At 47.7% G+C, this 18,243-nt stretch overlaps 2 protein-coding genes, 1 non-coding gene and 2 pseudogenes across 4 annotated transcripts in view; 3 read left to right on the top strand and 2 right to left on the bottom strand.

Moving 5' to 3' along the window:
- The window catches only part of DNAH2 (dynein axonemal heavy chain 2), a 98,406-nt gene extending 89,160 nt beyond the window's left edge, over positions 1-9,246 (bottom strand). Inside the window, exons 1-3 of one of the 2 annotated variants that reach the window (XM_025040132.1) lie at positions 8,802-9,246; positions 6,843-7,745; positions 1,346-1,404 (exon numbers count right to left, since the gene is read on the bottom strand). In XM_025040132.1, the coding sequence (XP_024895900.1) occupies positions 1,346-1,404; positions 6,843-7,062 (279 nt within the window). In that variant the 5' untranslated portion in view covers positions 7,063-7,745; positions 8,802-9,246. Of the gene's footprint in view, positions 1-1,345; positions 1,405-6,842; positions 8,567-8,801 lie in introns of those variants that run through there. The other variant, XM_025040131.1, reaches the window with a different exon arrangement.
- On the top strand, positions 4,932-5,050 carry LOC112471425 (annotated as a pseudogene).
- On the top strand, positions 5,432-5,550 carry LOC112471475 (annotated as a pseudogene).
- On the top strand, positions 7,113-7,231 carry LOC112471477. Its single transcript, XR_003043324.1, has one exon. It is a non-coding gene; the product is annotated as a 5S ribosomal RNA (ribosomal RNA).
- Positions 9,247-16,417: 7,171 nt separating the features above from the next.
- EFNB3 (ephrin B3) overlaps positions 16,418-18,243 on the bottom strand; it is a 4,418-nt gene continuing 2,592 nt past the window's right edge. The window contains 4 exon segments of the mRNA NM_001290165.1: positions 16,418-16,827; positions 17,271-17,375; positions 17,488-17,580; positions 17,775-18,067. Coding sequence (NP_001277094.1) covers positions 16,418-16,827; positions 17,271-17,375; positions 17,488-17,580; positions 17,775-18,067 — 901 coding nt within the window.

Raw genomic sequence — 18,243 nt, 5'->3', positions numbered from 1 at the left:
AAATAAATAAATAATAAAGAAAGAAGATAAAATAAAAATATAAAAATAATAATAAATAAATAAAAACTAACTAAATAAATAAGAGAAAATAAAAATATGAAAAAACATTAATCTTGAAATCAAAGAATACAAATAAAAATAATAAAGATATATCATTTATTGCTTAGCATTTTTGTTTGTTTCTGCCTATCATTTTTAAAGAAAAATCCTTGCTAAACTGATAACACCAAGGCCTAGAAAGGGTTTGTTGGTAGTTTAAGGGCAAAAAGTGCAATTTGTTTGGAAACAGCTTAGCATTGTGCATTAAAAGCATTAGAAATGTTCCTTACTCTTTGATTCACTAATTCCATGTAGAGGAATACATTTTAAGGAAATACTAAGTACTTCAAAATGTGTTAGTTTTACTTATAAGATTCATTGCAGTAGTATTATGAGAGCAAAACTTAGAAATGGCAAAACGTCCAAGAGTCATGATTTAACTATGGTACATACATCTAATCAAGCACTATATGGTCATTAAAAATGTTGCTTCCAAAAAGCATATAATGACATGAAGAATAATAAAAATTTTGTGTAAAAATGTTTACTAAAAATTATAATATATGGTATAGGTAGGGTTTTAAAAAAAAAAAACTCATAAACTTATACACAGAAAGAAAAGACATGTACCAAAGTATTAATATTGAATGTGTTTAGGCAGTAACGCTATGATTTTTATTTTCCCTTTTTTTTGTTTTACTTTTCTGTCTCTTCCAATGATTCCTTTAATGAGAAGTTATTACATTTCTCTAAGTTTTAAAAAAATTTCGAGTTTATCACTCTATTCTTCTAACCTCAGTAACTATGGGTAGTGCTAGGGTCTAATTCAACTTGGAAATAAATGTGTAGGGGTCATTTAGTACCAAATTCTACAAGTGCTTGAAGTGGCTTCTGTAAATTCTTCAGCCAAAAGAGAGAACTAAAAGAAAGGAGGGAAGAGAATGTCTTAGAAATTAGTAACCAATTAGGACGATATCTACCCAGCTTGTTGAACTTGTTCAGATATTCACCCATACGATTGATTAAACTTCTCAAAGTTTTACCCAAGGCAGGGAGACAGGGAAGGGACAGTTAAGAGACCTTAACTGTTCCTCACTTAAAACTCTCTTCTTCTGGACAGGTGGGGGACATGGATAACTTTGCCCCTTTATTCAGTAAACTGGATTTGTGGTGAACAGGTTGCCAGTAATATAAATAAAAGGAAGTCACAGATTGAAGAGAATTCCTCATATATCATTCTATAATGATCCTTTGATTCACTAGTTTTTGGGGAAGAATATTTGTCCCAAGGAAAACCCAAACTTACCACATCCACCTCAGGCTTCTGTAATTCTTTCTGTACTGCAGGTTCCTCCAATACTGGCTCTAGGAAGAATAAAAATTTTTAATTGAAGGCATTCCTTTAAAAAGTTAAACCATATGATCCAGCAATTTCACTTCTAGGTATATACTCAAGAGAATTAGAAACATAGACTCAAACAGACAATCATATGCCAATGCAGCATTATTCACAATAACCAAAGGTAGAAACAAGCCACATACCCATCAACAGAGAAAAGGATAAAACAAATTGCAGTAGAATATTACCCAGGCATAAAAAAGAATGAAGGTCTGCTACAATGCTACACCATGTACAAACCTTAAAAACACTATGCTAATGGGTCCCACCTCTTCCTCTTAGTCCCATATTGAATTCAAGTTGGAAGAAGAAAGTTTGGTCTCAAAATGGAGATTAAAACCGCTGCCTGGTCGCCCTTAGTCGCACTCCAACCATCACCACCGCCACCAGGGGGAGGAGGGCCATGATCCAAAGGAACCAGAGCAGTGGAGAAAACTGTTTCCCAGTGGTCTGAGCTTTGAAACTATAAGTGATAGTTTAAGAGAACATTGTAAAAAAATGGGGCACACTCACAGATAGTGTGGTGATGAGAGACCCCCAAACAAAATGTTCCAGGAACTGTGGTTTTGTAACTTATTCTTGTGTAGAAAAGGTGGTTGCAGTAATGTGTGCTCGACCATACACAAGATTGATGGGTGTGTAGGGGAACCAAAGAGAGCTGTTTCTAGAGAGGATTTGGTAAAGCCTGGAGCCCATCTAACAGTGAAGAAAATTTTCGTTGGTGGTATTAAAGAAGATAAAGAAGAATATAATTTGAGAGACTACTTTGAAATGTATGGCAAAAATGAAACTAGAAAAGTTATGGAAGATAGGCAGGGTGGGGAAAGAAAGATTTGCTTTTGTAAATTTTGATGATCATAATACAATTGATAAAATTGTTTTTCAGAAATACCAAACTATTAATGGGCATAACTGTTAAGTGAAAAAAGCCCTTTCTAAACAGGAAATGCAGTCTTTTGGATCGCAAAGAGGTCGTGGTGGTGGACCTGGCAACTTTATGGGTTGCAGAGGAAACTGTAGAGGTGGTGGAGGTAACTTTGGCCATGGTGAAAACTTTGGTGAAAGAGGAATCTATGGTGGTGAAGATAGTTTGGAGGAGGTGATGGTGGATATAAGGGACTTGGAGGTGATGGTGGCAACTATGGCAGTGGTCTTGGTCATAGTAGTAGAGAAAGCTATGGTAGTGGTGGTGGTGGTGGACCAGGAGGATATGAAAACCAAGGTGTTGGATATGGTGGTGGTGGTGGAGGATATGATCATTACAATGAAGGGGGAAATTTTGGCAGTAACTATGGTGGTGGTGGGAACTATAATGATTTTGGAAATTACAATGGACAATAGCAATCAAATTATGGACCCATGAAGGGGAACAGTTTTGGTAGAAGCTTGGGCAGTCCCTATGGTGGTGGTTATGAATCTGGTGGTGGAAATGGTAGATATAGTAGCAGAAGATTCTAAAAACTCAGGAGAAAAGGGCAATAGTTATTAGCGGGAGAGAGAGCAGGGAGTTGTTAGGAAAGCTGCTTTGTTCCAGTGTATTAGAGGAACTGTAAAAATCTGTCAGAGGAGGAACAATGATCCATAGTCAGGGTAGTTATTGCAGCTTAAACAGGAAACCTTCTTGTTGAGGACTGTAATAGTCACAGTTTGCAAAAAGTGCAGCAATTGATTAATGAAATGTAGTGTCAGTTAGAGATATAGTCCTGAGATATTTTATCTGTTGTAGCTTTGTCTTTTCCTTTTTCTTTTCATTACATCAGGTATATTGCCCTGTAAATTGTGGTAGTGGTACCAGGATAAAAAAAAATTAAGGAATTAAACTTAAAAAAAAAAACAAAAAAAAAACACTATGCTAAGTGAAAGAAGCCAGTCACAAAAGGCCCACGTATGGTATGATTCCATTTACATGAAATGTCTAGAATAGGCAAATCCATAGAGACAGAAAGTAATTAGTGGTTACCAGGATCGGGATGGAGGGGAGGACTGGAGAGTGACTACTAAAAGGCAAAGCTCTAATGAAACTTAGAAGTAAAGATATAGGGCTCATCTAGTGCCAGTTTCTCAAGGTACTTCAAGTGGCTCATTGGAGGTAGGATGAAAACGCTTTAGTGGTAATGGTGGCACAGCTTTGTGAAGATAACAAAAATCACTGAATTGTATACTTTTAAATGGTGAATTTTATAGTAAGTGAATTATATCTCAATTTTCTTTTAAAAAGCTGACTGGGGCCGGAGGGAGGCAGGAAAATGAAACCTCAATACTAAGGTTATTCTAGGCATTCAGCTTCTGGCCTTCCATTCTTCCCCCAATCCTCTTCCCACATGAAGAAGCCAGGGACCACAGACACTGGTCCCTCTCCAAACAGCTAGGCTGCTGGATACTCATTTCTGTCATATCCACTCTGGAACCTCCTTAAAACCCAGAGGGTGTTGCTTTCCTGATCTCTCCTGACTCAAGTATACCTCCTGATCTGTCACTCACACAGGAGACTGGGGTAAAATTGTTGGGTTTCCCATTTCCCATGAGCTGAAAGGAGGAAGGAAAAATGAGATGGAACCAAAAGACTTTGGAGAACAGGATACTCTAACTTCCAAGAAAAAAAAAAAACAACTAAGAGGGGAGTAAGGCATAGAGGCTAAGAAAGGAAATCATGAAAAAGATGGAGTAGATGATTCCAGGAGCTTTGTGATGAGTGGGACAGGTAACCAAGAAATCCAACGCCCTTTGAGAAAGCTGAGGGCGTTCAAGGTTTCCGACAGGGGAAGGGAGACTGAGACAATCTCAAGAGTAAACTGGTTTTTGTCTTCTATAATATAATTTATATAAAGTCTAAATCATGCAACACAATACTAGTATATGATATTCTTGAATACATGAAGTAAAAATTAAAAGAACAAAGTTGAGAGTGAAAAAACATCAACTTAGGATAACAGTGACCTCTGGAGAAGGAAAGGAGGGTTTGGGGGAGGTAGGCTGGGGAACAAAAGGGGATTTCCTTGTTGCTATCATAATTTATTCTTACACTGGGTAATGGGTACATGGGTACATGGGTGTTCATTATATTATTCTCTATACTTTTTCTCATTTGCCCGAAATACGGGTCTACAATTCCTTATCCAAAACCCTTGAGGTCAAGTATGTTTCAAAATTTAAAATTGTAATATAGCATGGTATATAATACCCCCCAACCCACAGTGGGCTCTAGAATAACACTCCACAAACTTATATTAGCAGTACCTCTGCAGTAAAACGTGAAATTTTATTCTAAATGGCTTAAATAGACTATAAATACCTTCAAGTCAGTTTAAGTTATGTCTTACCACCAAAAAAGTTTGGATGCCAAACTTTGGGAAGAACTTTTAGTTCTCAGTGCATTTTAAAATTAGAGATATGAGATTGTGAACCTGTACTTCTTCTTGTTCCTTTCTTAATGAGCACTGAGGAGCATTCAGGGAAACAAAGGATGTCACTATAGACCTCAAAAGGGTGTTTTGTCTACAGCCATGCCACCCTGAGCACGCCTGATCTTGTCTGATCTCGGAAGCTAAGCAGGGTCGGGCCTGGTTAGTACTTGGATGGGAGACCACCTAGCAATACTAGGTGCTGGCTTTTAAAAAAAAAACTACTTGGACATATCAAAAGGGTGTTTGCCCTTTAACCCACCATTCTTCACCAAGAATTGTTTTCAGCCCTGTCTTAGTCCATCCAGCTGCTCTAACAAAATACTACAGACTGGGTGGCTTATAAACAGAAATTTATTTCTCACAGTTCTAGAGGCTGGAAGTTCAAGATCGGGGTGCCAGCATAAGACCTCTTCCTGGTCACGTCTTCACCTTATGTCCTCACACAGTGGAAGGGATCACTCTGGAGCCACTTTTATAAGGCACTAATATCATTCATGACATTTCTACCCAAGTGATTTAAGCACTTTCCAAAGGTCCTACCTATTAATACCATCACATTGGGCATTAGGATTTCAAAATAAGAGTTTGGGTCTATGGCCATGCCACCTTGAATGTGCCCGATCCTGTATGATCTCGGAAGCTAAGCAGGGTCGGACCTGGATAGTACTTGGATGGCCGACCACCTAGGAATACCAAGTGCTGTAGATGTTTAAAAAAAAATAGGAATTTAGGGTGGACACAAACACTCAGGCCATAGCAGGCTCCTTCTTGTCTCCAGTGGAATAGGCCTCAATCCTTGCCCAACTCCAAAGGTTATGGGGATTAATGTTCATTTTGGGGTGCATTAGAGGTCCAAGTCTTCTCTGAATCTCTATGAGGGTTACAGGTCCGCTGAAAAGCTTCCCATCAAACAATAAAAAAGCTTAGAGCTAAGGGAGTCAAAGATCCTTGGTATTTGGTGATCAATGCTTTCATTTAGAAGCTCCTCTTTCCATCCTAGAGAATTCTCCAAATTAAACCTCAATGTTTTCCCTCCTCCCTCACCCTACTCCTGGATACCCCATTCTAGGAGCCTGTCCTGTTTTAAACTGCTTTCAAAAGAATTCAGAAGAAAAAAAAAAGTGTACATTTCTAATGTCTGGATCTTAGGGCAAGATCCTATGTACCCTGGACCTTTCTCCCATGCCCAACCTTAATCTCTCAACCTTTAATATGAAAAGGGGATTCTATTTCTCTCCATCTTGACAGTCTGCTAGCAGTGTAAAGAAGCCCCAGGTAAAAAGGAAGGGCTATACTTAGCTCACAGTTATATCTACACCGGCCCATGTTCAAAAAGACAGTCCAATGACACCAACAGCTACCAAAAACCCTCAAACCCTATTGGCCCCAGTTCATCCACAGGGAAAGAATCCCTCAGATCAAAGCCACAAGAGGCAGCCTCTTTAAACGATTTTTTCCCTCAGTCTAAATGTCAGGCTTCTTTTCCTGTGGCCCTGAACCTGAACCGCCTTGTCTACCAAGGCCCTGCCAAAATTAGGGTGGAGATACAAGAGCCTCAAACAGATGGGAGAAAGCATCAGTCAGGCTTAGGATTCAAAGGGTGGCAAAGCAAGCTGAGTCTCCATGGTGATGGCTTTAATGGGAGAAAAACATTATTTGTTTTGCCACCCAGGGTAAAAATGGGAGAAAAGGAAGGGATCAGACCCTCTCCAGTGGGGTAGTAGTAACCAGGAACACGAAATAAGGAGGAAGAGGCTAAAATAAAGAATTGGCTAATGAGCTCTTGGTGCACTGGGGGGACATTTTAAGACAAAAAGAACAAGTATAAGGCTGGCTAGGAGGAAAACACACAAAAAAAGGGACCCAGCAGAAGACCTGAGATTCCACTGAACCCCTGCTTCTTACCCAGGAGCAACAGAATCTGCTCCCGGGCCCCCCACCCTAAGACCCTCCGGAAATACAAATATTCTCCCTCCAAGCTTCAGGCAGCATGTACCCACCAGGCTCCTCCTTGAGAGGCTCTGGCTCCGGCTCTGGCTCAGGCACCGGCTCACTAGCCGGCAAGGTGGCCTCCAAAGCCTGTGTGGCTAGAGCAGCCTGAGCATTTCGCTTTCGAGAACTCCCCCGTCCACTCCCTTTCTGCTTCTTTTCCGCTTTGCTGGACATCGTGTAGGCAAAACCTGAAGACACAAAAAACTGGGAGTCCACAACCAGATCCATCCCCAACCCAGGCCCTTGATACACGCAGTCCCTTTTGAATTCCTAATATAGTCTACGGCCATGCCACCCTGAACACGCCTGATCTTGTCTGATCTTGGAAGCTAAGCAGGGTTGGGCCTGGTTAGTACTTGGATGGGAGACCACCTAGGAAGACCAGGTGCTGTAGGCTTTAAAAAAAAAAAAAGAGTAAGTGAATTCTCAAATATGACTGACACCCTAATATCATAATATATCCCTGCTCCATTAACCACCTTGCAATCTTCACTTCTTTTCCTGAGATATCCCACTTTCTTCAGAGCATTGGGTTAAAAATCAAAGTCATGCCTCAAAGCATCGGGAATAAATGGACGTTAAAGATGGTGGCTCAACAGATACCCCACTAATGAGGGTTTAGGAAGCCCTGTCTCTTTGCGCAGAGGTATGAGAACATAAGATAATCAGGAAAACATCTACCACACTGAGGTGTGGTTGCTTCCTTCAACCACTCTACCCCTCAAGGCCATGAGTGAGTGAGAGAAGGTGCAGGAAAAGGAAGACTCACCAGGTTCCCCACCCTTTGTCACTGCGTCAAGTCAATGAAGCAAATCAAGATGATTTTCCTTCTACCTCCTTTCTTTCCAAGTTACCTCTGGAAGGGAGGAAATGAGAAATGCTCCTCCTGCCCACACTACAATCTGCAACCTCTTTAAACAAAGAAAACCCATATTTGCAACATGTATGGTTAGCTTTTAATTCTTGAGGAGTGAAAACTCTGCTTTGTGTGTACTGAGGTCTCAGCATAGTGCCTGAGAAACTCTGTGCTGACTGATAATGAAAACCAAAATTATTTGACACCAAATGCCCTGAGAACAGATTAGAAGAAGGACCAAAGTCACCCAACAATGAATTTCGAATTGTGTCTAGGGGAGGAGGAAATGAGCGAATAAGGAAGGCCACAGTAGTGCCTCTCTTCAGAAAACAGGATAGCCAAAAGCAGGAGCATCTCTGGCAGGCGGTCAGGATCCCAAGGGCAGTGTCTGATTCATTGGGCATTCTTTCACCATTCAGCTATATCCTGACAGCCACCTGTGGTTTTCCTTACTCATCCCCACAGGCTGCCATAGGCATTGATTATAGGTTATGAGTTTCAAAGTTGAAGGATTTGTACTTTGCTCCAAGGAGAAACGTTCTATTAGGCCAGCACATCAATAAAACCAACTACAGCAGCTCAGCTTCCTCCACTGGTCTCCAGAGAAGCGTCAGGCTGTGCTTCCCTGCCTCCAGCTGGAGCCTCAGGAGCATTCTGCTGGCAAGGTTGGGAGCCTCCTCCTCATGGGGCTCACCCCATGATCCCACATGGCAGCCCCCAGGAGGAGCTGTTCTATTAGCCTGGGACTCAGTCTATTACTCGGAATTACATTAAATACCGTAGGGGACCGGCCCTCTCCTCAAACTGGCTACCAGTGGGCAAATTTCCCCCCCAACAGTAGCTTTTTCACACAACGGTCACAACTGTCCCCGCTTCTTCATCTCGATCTCAAGTGCCCCTTCTCCCCTCCACCCACAACTGACTCTTCCTTCCCCCACAATTGCTCCTTCCCTCCCCCAACTGCCCTTTGCTCTCCCCTCCCCCACAACTGCCCCTTCCTTCCCCGCCCCACAACTGTCCCTGTTAACTCCTCACCACTGGCCCTTCTCCCCGCAGCTTCCCGCTTCTCCCCAGCATTCCTTTTCTCTTCCCCTCTGCCCCCGACACACACCTCACGACGCCGACCTTCTCCCTAAGCCGACTGGTGGGCCACTTCAACTAAGAAGTTGCCCCGCTTGGCCCTCTCGGGCCCGCGCTTGCACGCGTAGCCACGACAACCCCGGGCAGGGAGGGGATGAACCGCAGGAGCCCGAGCCTGCGGAGCCGTCCTCCTTGGCGCAGGCGCAGTGAAACCCTGCTCAGCCACCCAACTTGTCCTGCCTTCCCCCGCCGGGACCCATGGCAAGAGGGCTGGGGGCAAGGAAAGCCACTAAATCTGGCAGTCTGGAGGATGCGAGAAGACTGGGATGAAAACGAGGCTCAAAGGGCTGGGGCTAGAAACAACGAGCGCTACCTTCCTGCAGGACACTGAAAAGGCAGGGAAACCCAATGGCCGGATCCCGCCTCTGGGTCTGAGGGCTCCATCCCGAACGAGTCCAGCAGATGGCGCCCGGGGTCCCGCCTGCGAGGCTCATCGGCGCTATAGAAGGCGCTCCAGGATTTAGAGGCAGCCGTGGCTGCAGCTGGGTCCAGGGGAAAAAGCGGGGCTGGAGCACCCCTGCCCTCCCGCTTGTTCCCCCTTCTTAGTTCGGACTGGGGTCTAGGATCGCCCGGCAGAGCGGGGCGGGGGAAGGAGGGAAGAACGAAACTGGAATTTTTGGAATCTGAGGATTGGCTTTAGAAAGCGTCGCTCATTTTGGGGGGAACGGAAGGCGGGGACTCCCTGGGGAAGGTGACCAGGCCAGGGAGGGGCTCGGCTCTCCATAAGAACAAAGGCTGAGTCCTGGGTAAGCGAGAGGTGAGGGGTGTGATTGGAGGGGCAGACCTCAACCGCTGCTAGGGGGCGCTGCGGGGCGGGGCCGCAGGAAGCCGCGCCTAGAAGACTCGAGTTGTACCTGTGTCGGGAGAAGTTTCAGAGAGGCCTGGGAGATTCAGGGACGAAGCTGGTCTAGGGGGATGGGAAGGCACCCTCCCTGCTTCCATCAATAGTGCCTAATTAAGACAAAGCCAGCAGAGAGCCCGCTGATTGCATTTCCATGAGGAACTAAATTGATGACATTTTCTTTGCTGGATGAGGAGAGAAGCTGGCACCTCAGTTCTCCCTTTTCTTGCTGGGTGTTTACACCTGACAGGTCTCATTATGCCAGTCTGGCACTGCCAGGACTGGCAGTCTCTGGTACTCTTGAAGGACCAGTGGATTAACCCACACCCAGACCCAACCCTGATCTCACCATCCCACCTATTCTATCTTTATTTCTAGAATTGACAGCCCCCGCCCTTGGCACCCCACCACCACCACCATTATCTTTAAGGTGGGTTTCTGGGCTCTGATCTGTGGCCACCTGCCCAGCCCAAACTCCTGTTGCTGAGGGCAAGGATTGAAGGAGAGGGTTCCTGCCACATCCCAAAAACAGCTGCACAGCAAGCAGGGTTAAGTGGGTGATCCTCTAATCAGATAGGCAGTGGGTGGCAAAGAGAAGCGACATGATTGGTCAGATCCCACAGGGAAAAGTCTCCAAGGAGTAAAGATCTGAGGGGAGTCCTGGGGTGGGGAGCCTTATAGACAGGGCTCATGGCTCCCTCAGGATAAACTGTTATGTAGACTCCATTTCTTTTCTGACTCCCACCCCCCACCAACCTTGGCTGTGCCTAGGGATCCCAGCCCCCTACATTATGCTAAATAGGTAATCAAACATCTCGCTTTGCTAATTACTGCTCAATCCGATTAAACGCTGCCAAAGCTCATCAACAGAGGTGGAAGTAGGGGGAAGGGATGAAGGGGGGCCAACCACAGCTGTGGTGGGGGTCTCCTCCCCAGGGGCTCTAGGGGACAGCTGAAAATAAAGGCTAGGGGGCAAGACTCTACCTCCCAAAAGAAAGGGGCAGAAAAGTTGTACCCGTAGTCCTACTGTATCGTCTCAGTCTCAGGCTTTTCTCTCCTCCCAGAACCTCATTACCCTCAGAACCCAGGCATTGGGCCATTCCCACAACTCCCCCTACACACACCCCTGTCCCAGCTTTAATAAGTTCTGTTCTCTCACTGTCAATATTTGATTTCTCAGAGCCATCTCCACGGAGAGAAGGGGGCTCTTCCCTTGCTTCCCCCCTACCTTGAGCCCTCTTTTGCCCACCGCAGTCTCTTTGTGCCCCCAACCTTCTCTGAACTAGCTGACTTAATGAAATGATATTAAAGTCTTAAGCAACTCCAAAAGAATGGTTGTTATGGTGAAGGGAGTGGGCAGGACGCCTGGGTCCCTGAGGGGAGCAAGGGCTGAGGAGGGGGAAAGCGAGCCCGGGGATAAGGTCTGGAGGCCCCAGTCCCCAATGGGGAGCAACAGATTTGGGGTGAGCTGGGGGCCAGACCTCTGGATCTTGGTGGGAAGTGGAGAGTGAGGGCTGGGGGCTAGGAGAAGGTGGGAAGAGTGGACATTCAGGGGGTCGAGGTCTCACCCTGCTGTCTAGAGCATCAGTCAGGGATGGAGAGGCCAGCTGGGGGGACCGGGTCTCTGTGCCAATAGCTTCCCTGCAGACTGTGCCCTGGGCTGGTCCCGTGAGAAACAGAGTAGATTCTTCTTCATCCCTGACTCATTCCTCTTCCCCACAATCTCCCCCCTGCAGACCCCCACAAGTGATTTGTAGCTGATGCCCTCACGATGGTAAAGGCCATGACATGAAGAGCTTCCAGGAGAGGAGAGAACACAGACCAAGAGTTGGAAAGCCAAGCACCACTCCCACCTTCCCCCACCCATCCCCATCTCACTCCCCTGGGGACCCTGGCCCAGCCCCAGTCCCCTTGGGGTGATGAGAATGTAAGGACATTTGGCTGGGGCTGATTGATGAGGGAGGAGGCAGCTACTGGCCACTGAGGCTGTTGTTTGCTGAGCACACAGATTCCTCCCCACTCACCAGCTGCCGCCCCCTGAGGCTGCTCAATCTCCTCACCACCACTACCAGTCACTGAAGTCGAAGGGAGCTATTGCCAGAGTTTCTGATGGGAACTGAAGAAGAAGAACCAGGACACCAAATGTTTCAACTGCCTGTGGGAATCAGGGTACCTGGGACCTGATCCCCACAAAACTCCCTTCAGGACTCCACCTTCTCCGCTACCTTTCAAACTTCTCTCCTGCTGCCCAGTTTTCACTCCCATTTATGCTGCATCCTTTTTCCTACCCCCACCCAACTCTCTGAGTCCATCCCAGCTAGCCCCTTGCCTTCAAACCACCCTGTGACATTTCTTCCAGCCTGACGACAGATCTTGAAACTTTCCATGGGGAGGGAGTGCCCATGTTTGTGATTCCCCAGGTAGCCCCTTAGGAAGCTCACTTTTCATTCTCATTGTAATTCCAGTTGTGATGTCAACCATTCCCCATCAGAAATTCCCACTACAAACTTTTGCTCTATTCCCCTCTCCTTAAAATCCCTAACATAAACCACATACACAAACACAGACACTTTAACTTCATTTATCTCCTGTTTCTGTTTGCAAGGTATGGCAAAGTTTGACCTTCTGTCTACAGCACAGCCCCAAAATTTTCACTTCTGTGGTACCCAGCCCTCTTAGATCCTTTGTTTCCGCTCTGTTTGCCTGCTCTAGATTCTGTACCAGCAGCTGTACCACAGCCCCCAAGAAGTTCAGTGCACCATCCTTGCCCTCCAAGAGCTTAAAATTTAGTCGAGGAAAACACAACTCACATACGCACAAGAACTAAAGGGAGAAAAAATAGAAGACTGAGTTAGATCGACTTCTGAAGTTTAGATTCTAGACCATAAGTGACTTGGTCCCCTATAGGTGGAGGCTGGAGAAGGACGGGACACATCTAGAATGTATGTGAGGTTATGATGTCCTCACTATTCCCAAACATGCCAAGATTTCACCTCTCTGCTTTGCACTTCTGTTCCCATTGTTGAGTATGCCCTTTCTCGGACTGCATGCCTTATTCCGCATTATTCAAGGTTCTTATCAAATGTCAGTTCTTCAAAGGGACCTTCCTGACCTAATCTAAAGCATCTCCTCGTTACTCTCCATCCTCTTCATCCTGATACTGTTTCGTTTATACCACTTATCACTACCAGAAATGTTTTGTTGTTCCCCACAAAAATGTGGACCTCACAAAAGCAGGGACTTTGACTTATTCACTATATACTCCCAGTGTCTGAAACAGTCCCTGGAACAAAGTAGACACTTAATATGTTGTTGAGTAAATGAATGAATGAATGAATGAATGAATGTCTTCCTGCCTATTTGCTTTGTTGTAGTTGTTACTTTAGGAGAGTGTGTATTTGTGCTCGGAAAGCAAATAGTATGGCATATGTTATTCTGTGTGGAAGCCACCAGCGCTTTCAAATAACTCAAAAGATATACAAGTCACTACACATGTGGGAGGCTGTAAGTCTTATGTTATTAATGTTGGGGGTGGGAGTCTATAGATGCCAATGCTCCAAGGGGGTGTGTCCCAGGGTGATATGCAGAATGTGTTGTTCCTCTCCCCAGCTGTGCATCTGTTCCCAGGTGTCTTCCTGTCTCTCAGCATGTTATGATGGTGCTTTGGTGAGGTGTTTGTCACGGAGACTGTTTATCTCTTCTCTTTCCTCATGTCTCTCCACCTGTGCCTCAAGATGTATGTGTAGGGGGTGTCTCCTTCGGCTCCCTTGCCCCTCTTACATACAGCCCTGCCCCAGTCTTGGACCCCTCCCTTTCTCACTGGGCCCTGTTGCTGAGCTCTGGGTTGCCATAGTGACGGTTGCCAAGTCCCTGAGGCTGATAGCCAGCGATGGGGCTGTCGGCTTCATCCACGCGGGAGGCTGAGGGGGGCTTCCCATTGTGTGGAGAAAGGGATGTTGCCATGACGACAAACCCCCACTAAGGGGCAAGGGACCAGCCCTTCCACCCCCCTCAAGCTTCCCCACCTCGGGCAGCTCCACTTCGGGTTCAGAATACAGTACATTCCAGACATCTCCAGCACCTGGCCTCTCAGTTTTCAACTTCCCTCCTACAGAACCTGTACCTCTCAAGACCCAGGCATCTTGCTCAGACAGGGAGAAGGGCAAGGGTCCCACTGGACAGAGGAGAAGCAAGAGGACCCCTTGACCTCCAGGCAGATGGGAGACAGCAGGAGGGGACCTAGAATCAGGGGAGGGGCAGACAGGGCAGAGGTTGTGACCCCTGCCAACCGGCTTCGACGATGCTCCAATGCTCCGGATGGCTGCTTTTGTGGTTGGAGAATGAATCTGAGTCTAGGGGGCTGGGCACCCAGGCTTTTTAGGGGAGAATAGCCTAAGTCATGGGTATACAGGGAGCCAAGGGACAGGCAGCTTGAGTCTTCCAGGTAGCCACACCCATTCTTCCCATAGCAAAACTCCTTACATCAGAGGTGTCTTAGGCAAAGGTGGTGGGGAACAGACTCTAACACGTGAATGTATTTTTTCTACTTTTGTTTCTAATTGAGATTTGCCTTGTCTCTGGTGCTTTGGTTTAGCAATAGACTCAGGCTTTCCCCACATGTAAACCTATATTCACATACACCCGCCCTGGATGTCCTGGCAACTCCTGCTCCTGCCTGGGTTCCTCTCTCCCTTCCCTGGAGGTGACTGCTTTCCTTAGCCTTCTCACCCAGCCCGTTTCCCCTCCCCAGCACTGCCCATCTCACCCCTCCAACCCAACCCTCTCCCTACCCTTACCCTTTGTTTCCTTCAATCCAACCCCCTGAGCTTAAAAGCCATTCTAACCACCAGTTCTCTGTCCCAATTCATGTCCAGTCATTCTCCAGCCTTCTTGTAAACTTTTGAAGTTTTTTATTCTTTTTTTGGTTTTTGTTGTTCAAAATTCCCTTTTACAGTAAAACTATTGAGGTGACGGCCATACCCCGTCACCTCCCCCATGGCAACATCAACTTCCTTTTCCCTGGATGGAGCAATCAGAAAAATCAGGAAGGAGCTGGGAACTACACCAGAGAGATGACTTAACCTCTGGCGGACAAAGCAACCATGCTGGCTGGTGATTGAGGTGGCCGACTTGGTGCCCAAGGGCAGCTCTGATCTAATGAAACTGAGCTGGGAGGAAACTGAGGCAATACCCAATTGTGTACTAGAGGGCAGGAAGAGGTATAAGCTGGTCACTATGGAAACAGTGTCAGTTGCTAAGTCCCACTATCAGCTAGACCAGTCAGTAGGCCACCATTTTGGTCACTAAGAAGGGAGCTGTGTTGAATCTGAAGAGTAGAAAATGGAGGATGTGATGAACAAGACAGCCATCTGGGTTACTGGGGGACAACACATAAATTCTTGGGATAGTTCTGTTGAGTAACAGAGATTATATTAGGGTATGGAAATGGAAGTAGAACAAGACAAATTGGGCCTGCCACAGGAGATGGTAGTCATCTTAAGCTGTCTTAAAAGCAGCACAGAGAACAAGGGAAGGGGGATTCTGGGAAGTGCCACTGAATACTAGGAAAATCCTCCTCAGTACACCCTATCTTCTTACAGTCAGTAAAATCCAGCTTCCTCCTGAAGCAGGAAGCTCTTCCTGCATCCCCTTCTCCACAGAGTAAGAACCATCCATCTCCCATGCCCCCCACCCCCACTCCCCAGACTAAGCCACTTCGATTTCCAGCCAGACCACTTCCTATTTCAGAAGTGCTACTTCCTGTCCTGGATGAAGGCACTTCCAGTTCCTGCTGCTCTGCTTCTGCCACTTCCCAGGCCACTTCTGTCCAGGCCTGACCACTTCTTGTCTGGAGCAAGTCACTTCCTGTTCCAAGTGGCCCATTCAGCATCAGACCAAGTCCATATGTGTCCCAACCGGTTCATATCTTGCTATTGGCCACTGTACGAAACAGAACACTTCTTCTCATGGTAGCTGTTGTGACCCAACCACCCCAAATGGCTGGAGTAAGTATGTAGAGGCCTAGGGCAGGGCAGAGAAGAAGGCCCTGCTACCCATGCCCTGAACAGGAATGGAGTGCCAGAGCCTTCCCCATAAGGCCCCCATTTTTTGGCAGACTGAGTGGTTGGTGAGAGGTCAGAAGAGAAAGCTCAGGGGAGAAAAGCTTTGATGCCCCTACCCATGATATGGGAGAGGCACAGGATAACAAGCCAAGAGGGTAAAAGGAGATGTAGGGAGGATGATGCTAGAGAAGAACAAATCTAGAGACAGAAGAGAGAGGGGTGGTGTGTGTGGGGGGGAGAGAGAGAGAGAGAGAGAGAAGGGAGGACGGAGGAGGAGGAGAAGAAGAAGAGAAGGAAGAGGAAAACGGTGAGAGGCAGAAAGAAAGAGGTGCCAACCAAAAGACAGACTGTTACCCCCGCCGGCTCTCAGTGGGTAAGGGGAGCAAGGATTACTGGGTCATGGTCAGAAGAAGAGGCTGAGTCTCGTTTCCTCCCCAAAGGAATAGGACCCAGGAACACAGAGACAGAGAGGGCACACATGGCCAACCATAGGACAGGAGATGATTCAGTGGAAGTCTTAAGGAATCCTACAAGTAGAGAAGAGGGCAACAGCCAGGAGGAGAAAAGGAGCTGGAGGGGCAAAGGGGGCCAAGGAGATACTAGAGGTGTCCCTCTAACCACGAATTATACTGGAGGAGCACCCCAAGAAGGGTTAGATCCAGGAGAGCCAGTTAGGAGGAGCCCTCATACCTTGTAGTAGATGTTTGGAGGGCTCTGGGGGGGCCCATCCTGCACAATGTACACAGGATGCCCATAGTCACCACTCACCTTCTCATAGTGCGGACAGAAGGGGGGTTCTGCAGCCCCACCGCCCCTCAGCGCTATCCCTAGTTCTCCTGGCTCAGCCTCCCTAGGTCCCATCCCACCTCCACCCCCAAGGCCCAGAGACCCACCCCTCCCAAAGGAGCCAGGACCAGGGTGGCGACTCTCCGAAGGCTTGGCCCGCCGTCTCCGCCAACACATGGCACCCCCAGCCCCTGCCACGCCCAGCAAGAGCAGCGCCAGCCCCCCCGCTGCCCCAGCCACTGCGGGCATGCTGGGAGGGGGCAGGGGGCCTTCAGCACCCCGGGAGGTTGCATTGCTGGTGGGGTCACCTGGCAGGGAAAGGATGAAGGAGGAAAGAGGGGGAGGGGCTGAAGGAGCCACCTGGGTATCTGGACACCCAGCCTTGGGGGTCCCCATGGGCTTCCCCAGCAGTGCCCAGGCCTCTTGGGGATCCCACCTCCCCCCACAAGCCCAGATCAGAATCCAGGTGTGTCCAGCCCTTTAGCTCCATGCCAAGGAGTCCTCCCCACTTCTCTGACAGCACTGATTGAAGCGCTGACTTGGCTAATTAGTTCTAATTGAGTCTTTTCCTCATTTGGCTTCCATTCTCCTCCCACCCTCCCATCCTTTCTTCTCTTCTTTCCTATATCATCCCTACCCCCCCCCCCAAAAAAAAAGACTTAAGAGGGAGAGAGAGGGTAAAGGCAGGGAAGCTGGGGTCCAAAAGCAGAAGAGGCTGGGGAAGGCAGGAGGCCGGACCCCTAGTTCCTACCTGGCACATTCTCGTTCCCAGGCTCTAGGCTGTGGGCTGCCCCTCGGTCTCTTTCCATGGGCATTTCAGACACAGGTTTTCGTGGAGCAGCCCCTCCTCGGGGACCTGGAGATGGGGAAGACCCAAAAGAGAGGGACTGAGACTGCAGCCTCCTGACCATGATGGTACTGCCCCAACCTCCCTCAGATCCTAGGAGGTATGCCCTAGCCCCACTCACTTTGTCCCACTCGGAGAAGCACCTTCATGCCTCTAGTAAGGCACACACCTCCCTGCAAACTCTCCAGGCCTTCTCGGGTCCCATCTGATGTGGCTGGGAGAAAAGAGCCACAGAGAGGGAAAAGTTAGCACTCCAGAGTGTAGTCTCAGTTCTGTCTCCATGTCCTGGCCCAAACACCACCCAAGGGTATAAGGGATCTCTCTCTTGGCTCTAGAAGTTCCTTCCCTCATCTGCTCTTGATCCCAGGAGCGTCACCCCACTCAACCTTGCCCTCTGCCCAGCAGTACCAATTATGTAGTAATCGTGGTGTGAGCGGAACTCGTGGCCCCAGAGGTTAGGGCTATACTCCTGGAACTTGATGGTGAAGCGGAGATCCAAGTCTGGCCGGTCACAAGTGAGAAGGAGGTTTGGGGCAGGGGGTGCCTCACAGCGTCGACCTTGGGCACCCCCTACCAGATACAGCTTGTAGAACTCATAATTAGGAGAGGAGTGGGGGCCAGGAGGCCGGGCCCGGGGACAGAGCAGGTCTAGCCGGTCCCCAATCTGAGGGTAGAGCACGTAACCACCCTCTGCCTGGAACCTATACAGAGGAGGGCAAAGTGGACAAGAGGGAGAGGTGTCAGAGGTCTGGCCCCCAGAGCTTCTCCTCCCTCACCCCACATCCCTGCAGGACAGCCTAGCCTTTGTCTGAGCAGAAAGTCTGTTCTGACAGAGCAGGCACTAAAGACTCTGTAAGCTCATGTCGGAATCAGCAGG

This window comes from Pteropus alecto, unplaced genomic scaffold, assembly GCF_000325575.1.
Source record: "Pteropus alecto unplaced genomic scaffold, ASM32557v1 scaffold398, whole genome shotgun sequence".
NCBI classification, from domain to species: Eukaryota; Metazoa; Chordata; class Mammalia; order Chiroptera; family Pteropodidae; genus Pteropus; species Pteropus alecto.
The sequence above is the reverse complement of the archived record's forward strand: the minus strand, read 5'-3'. Positions and strand labels throughout refer to the sequence as shown.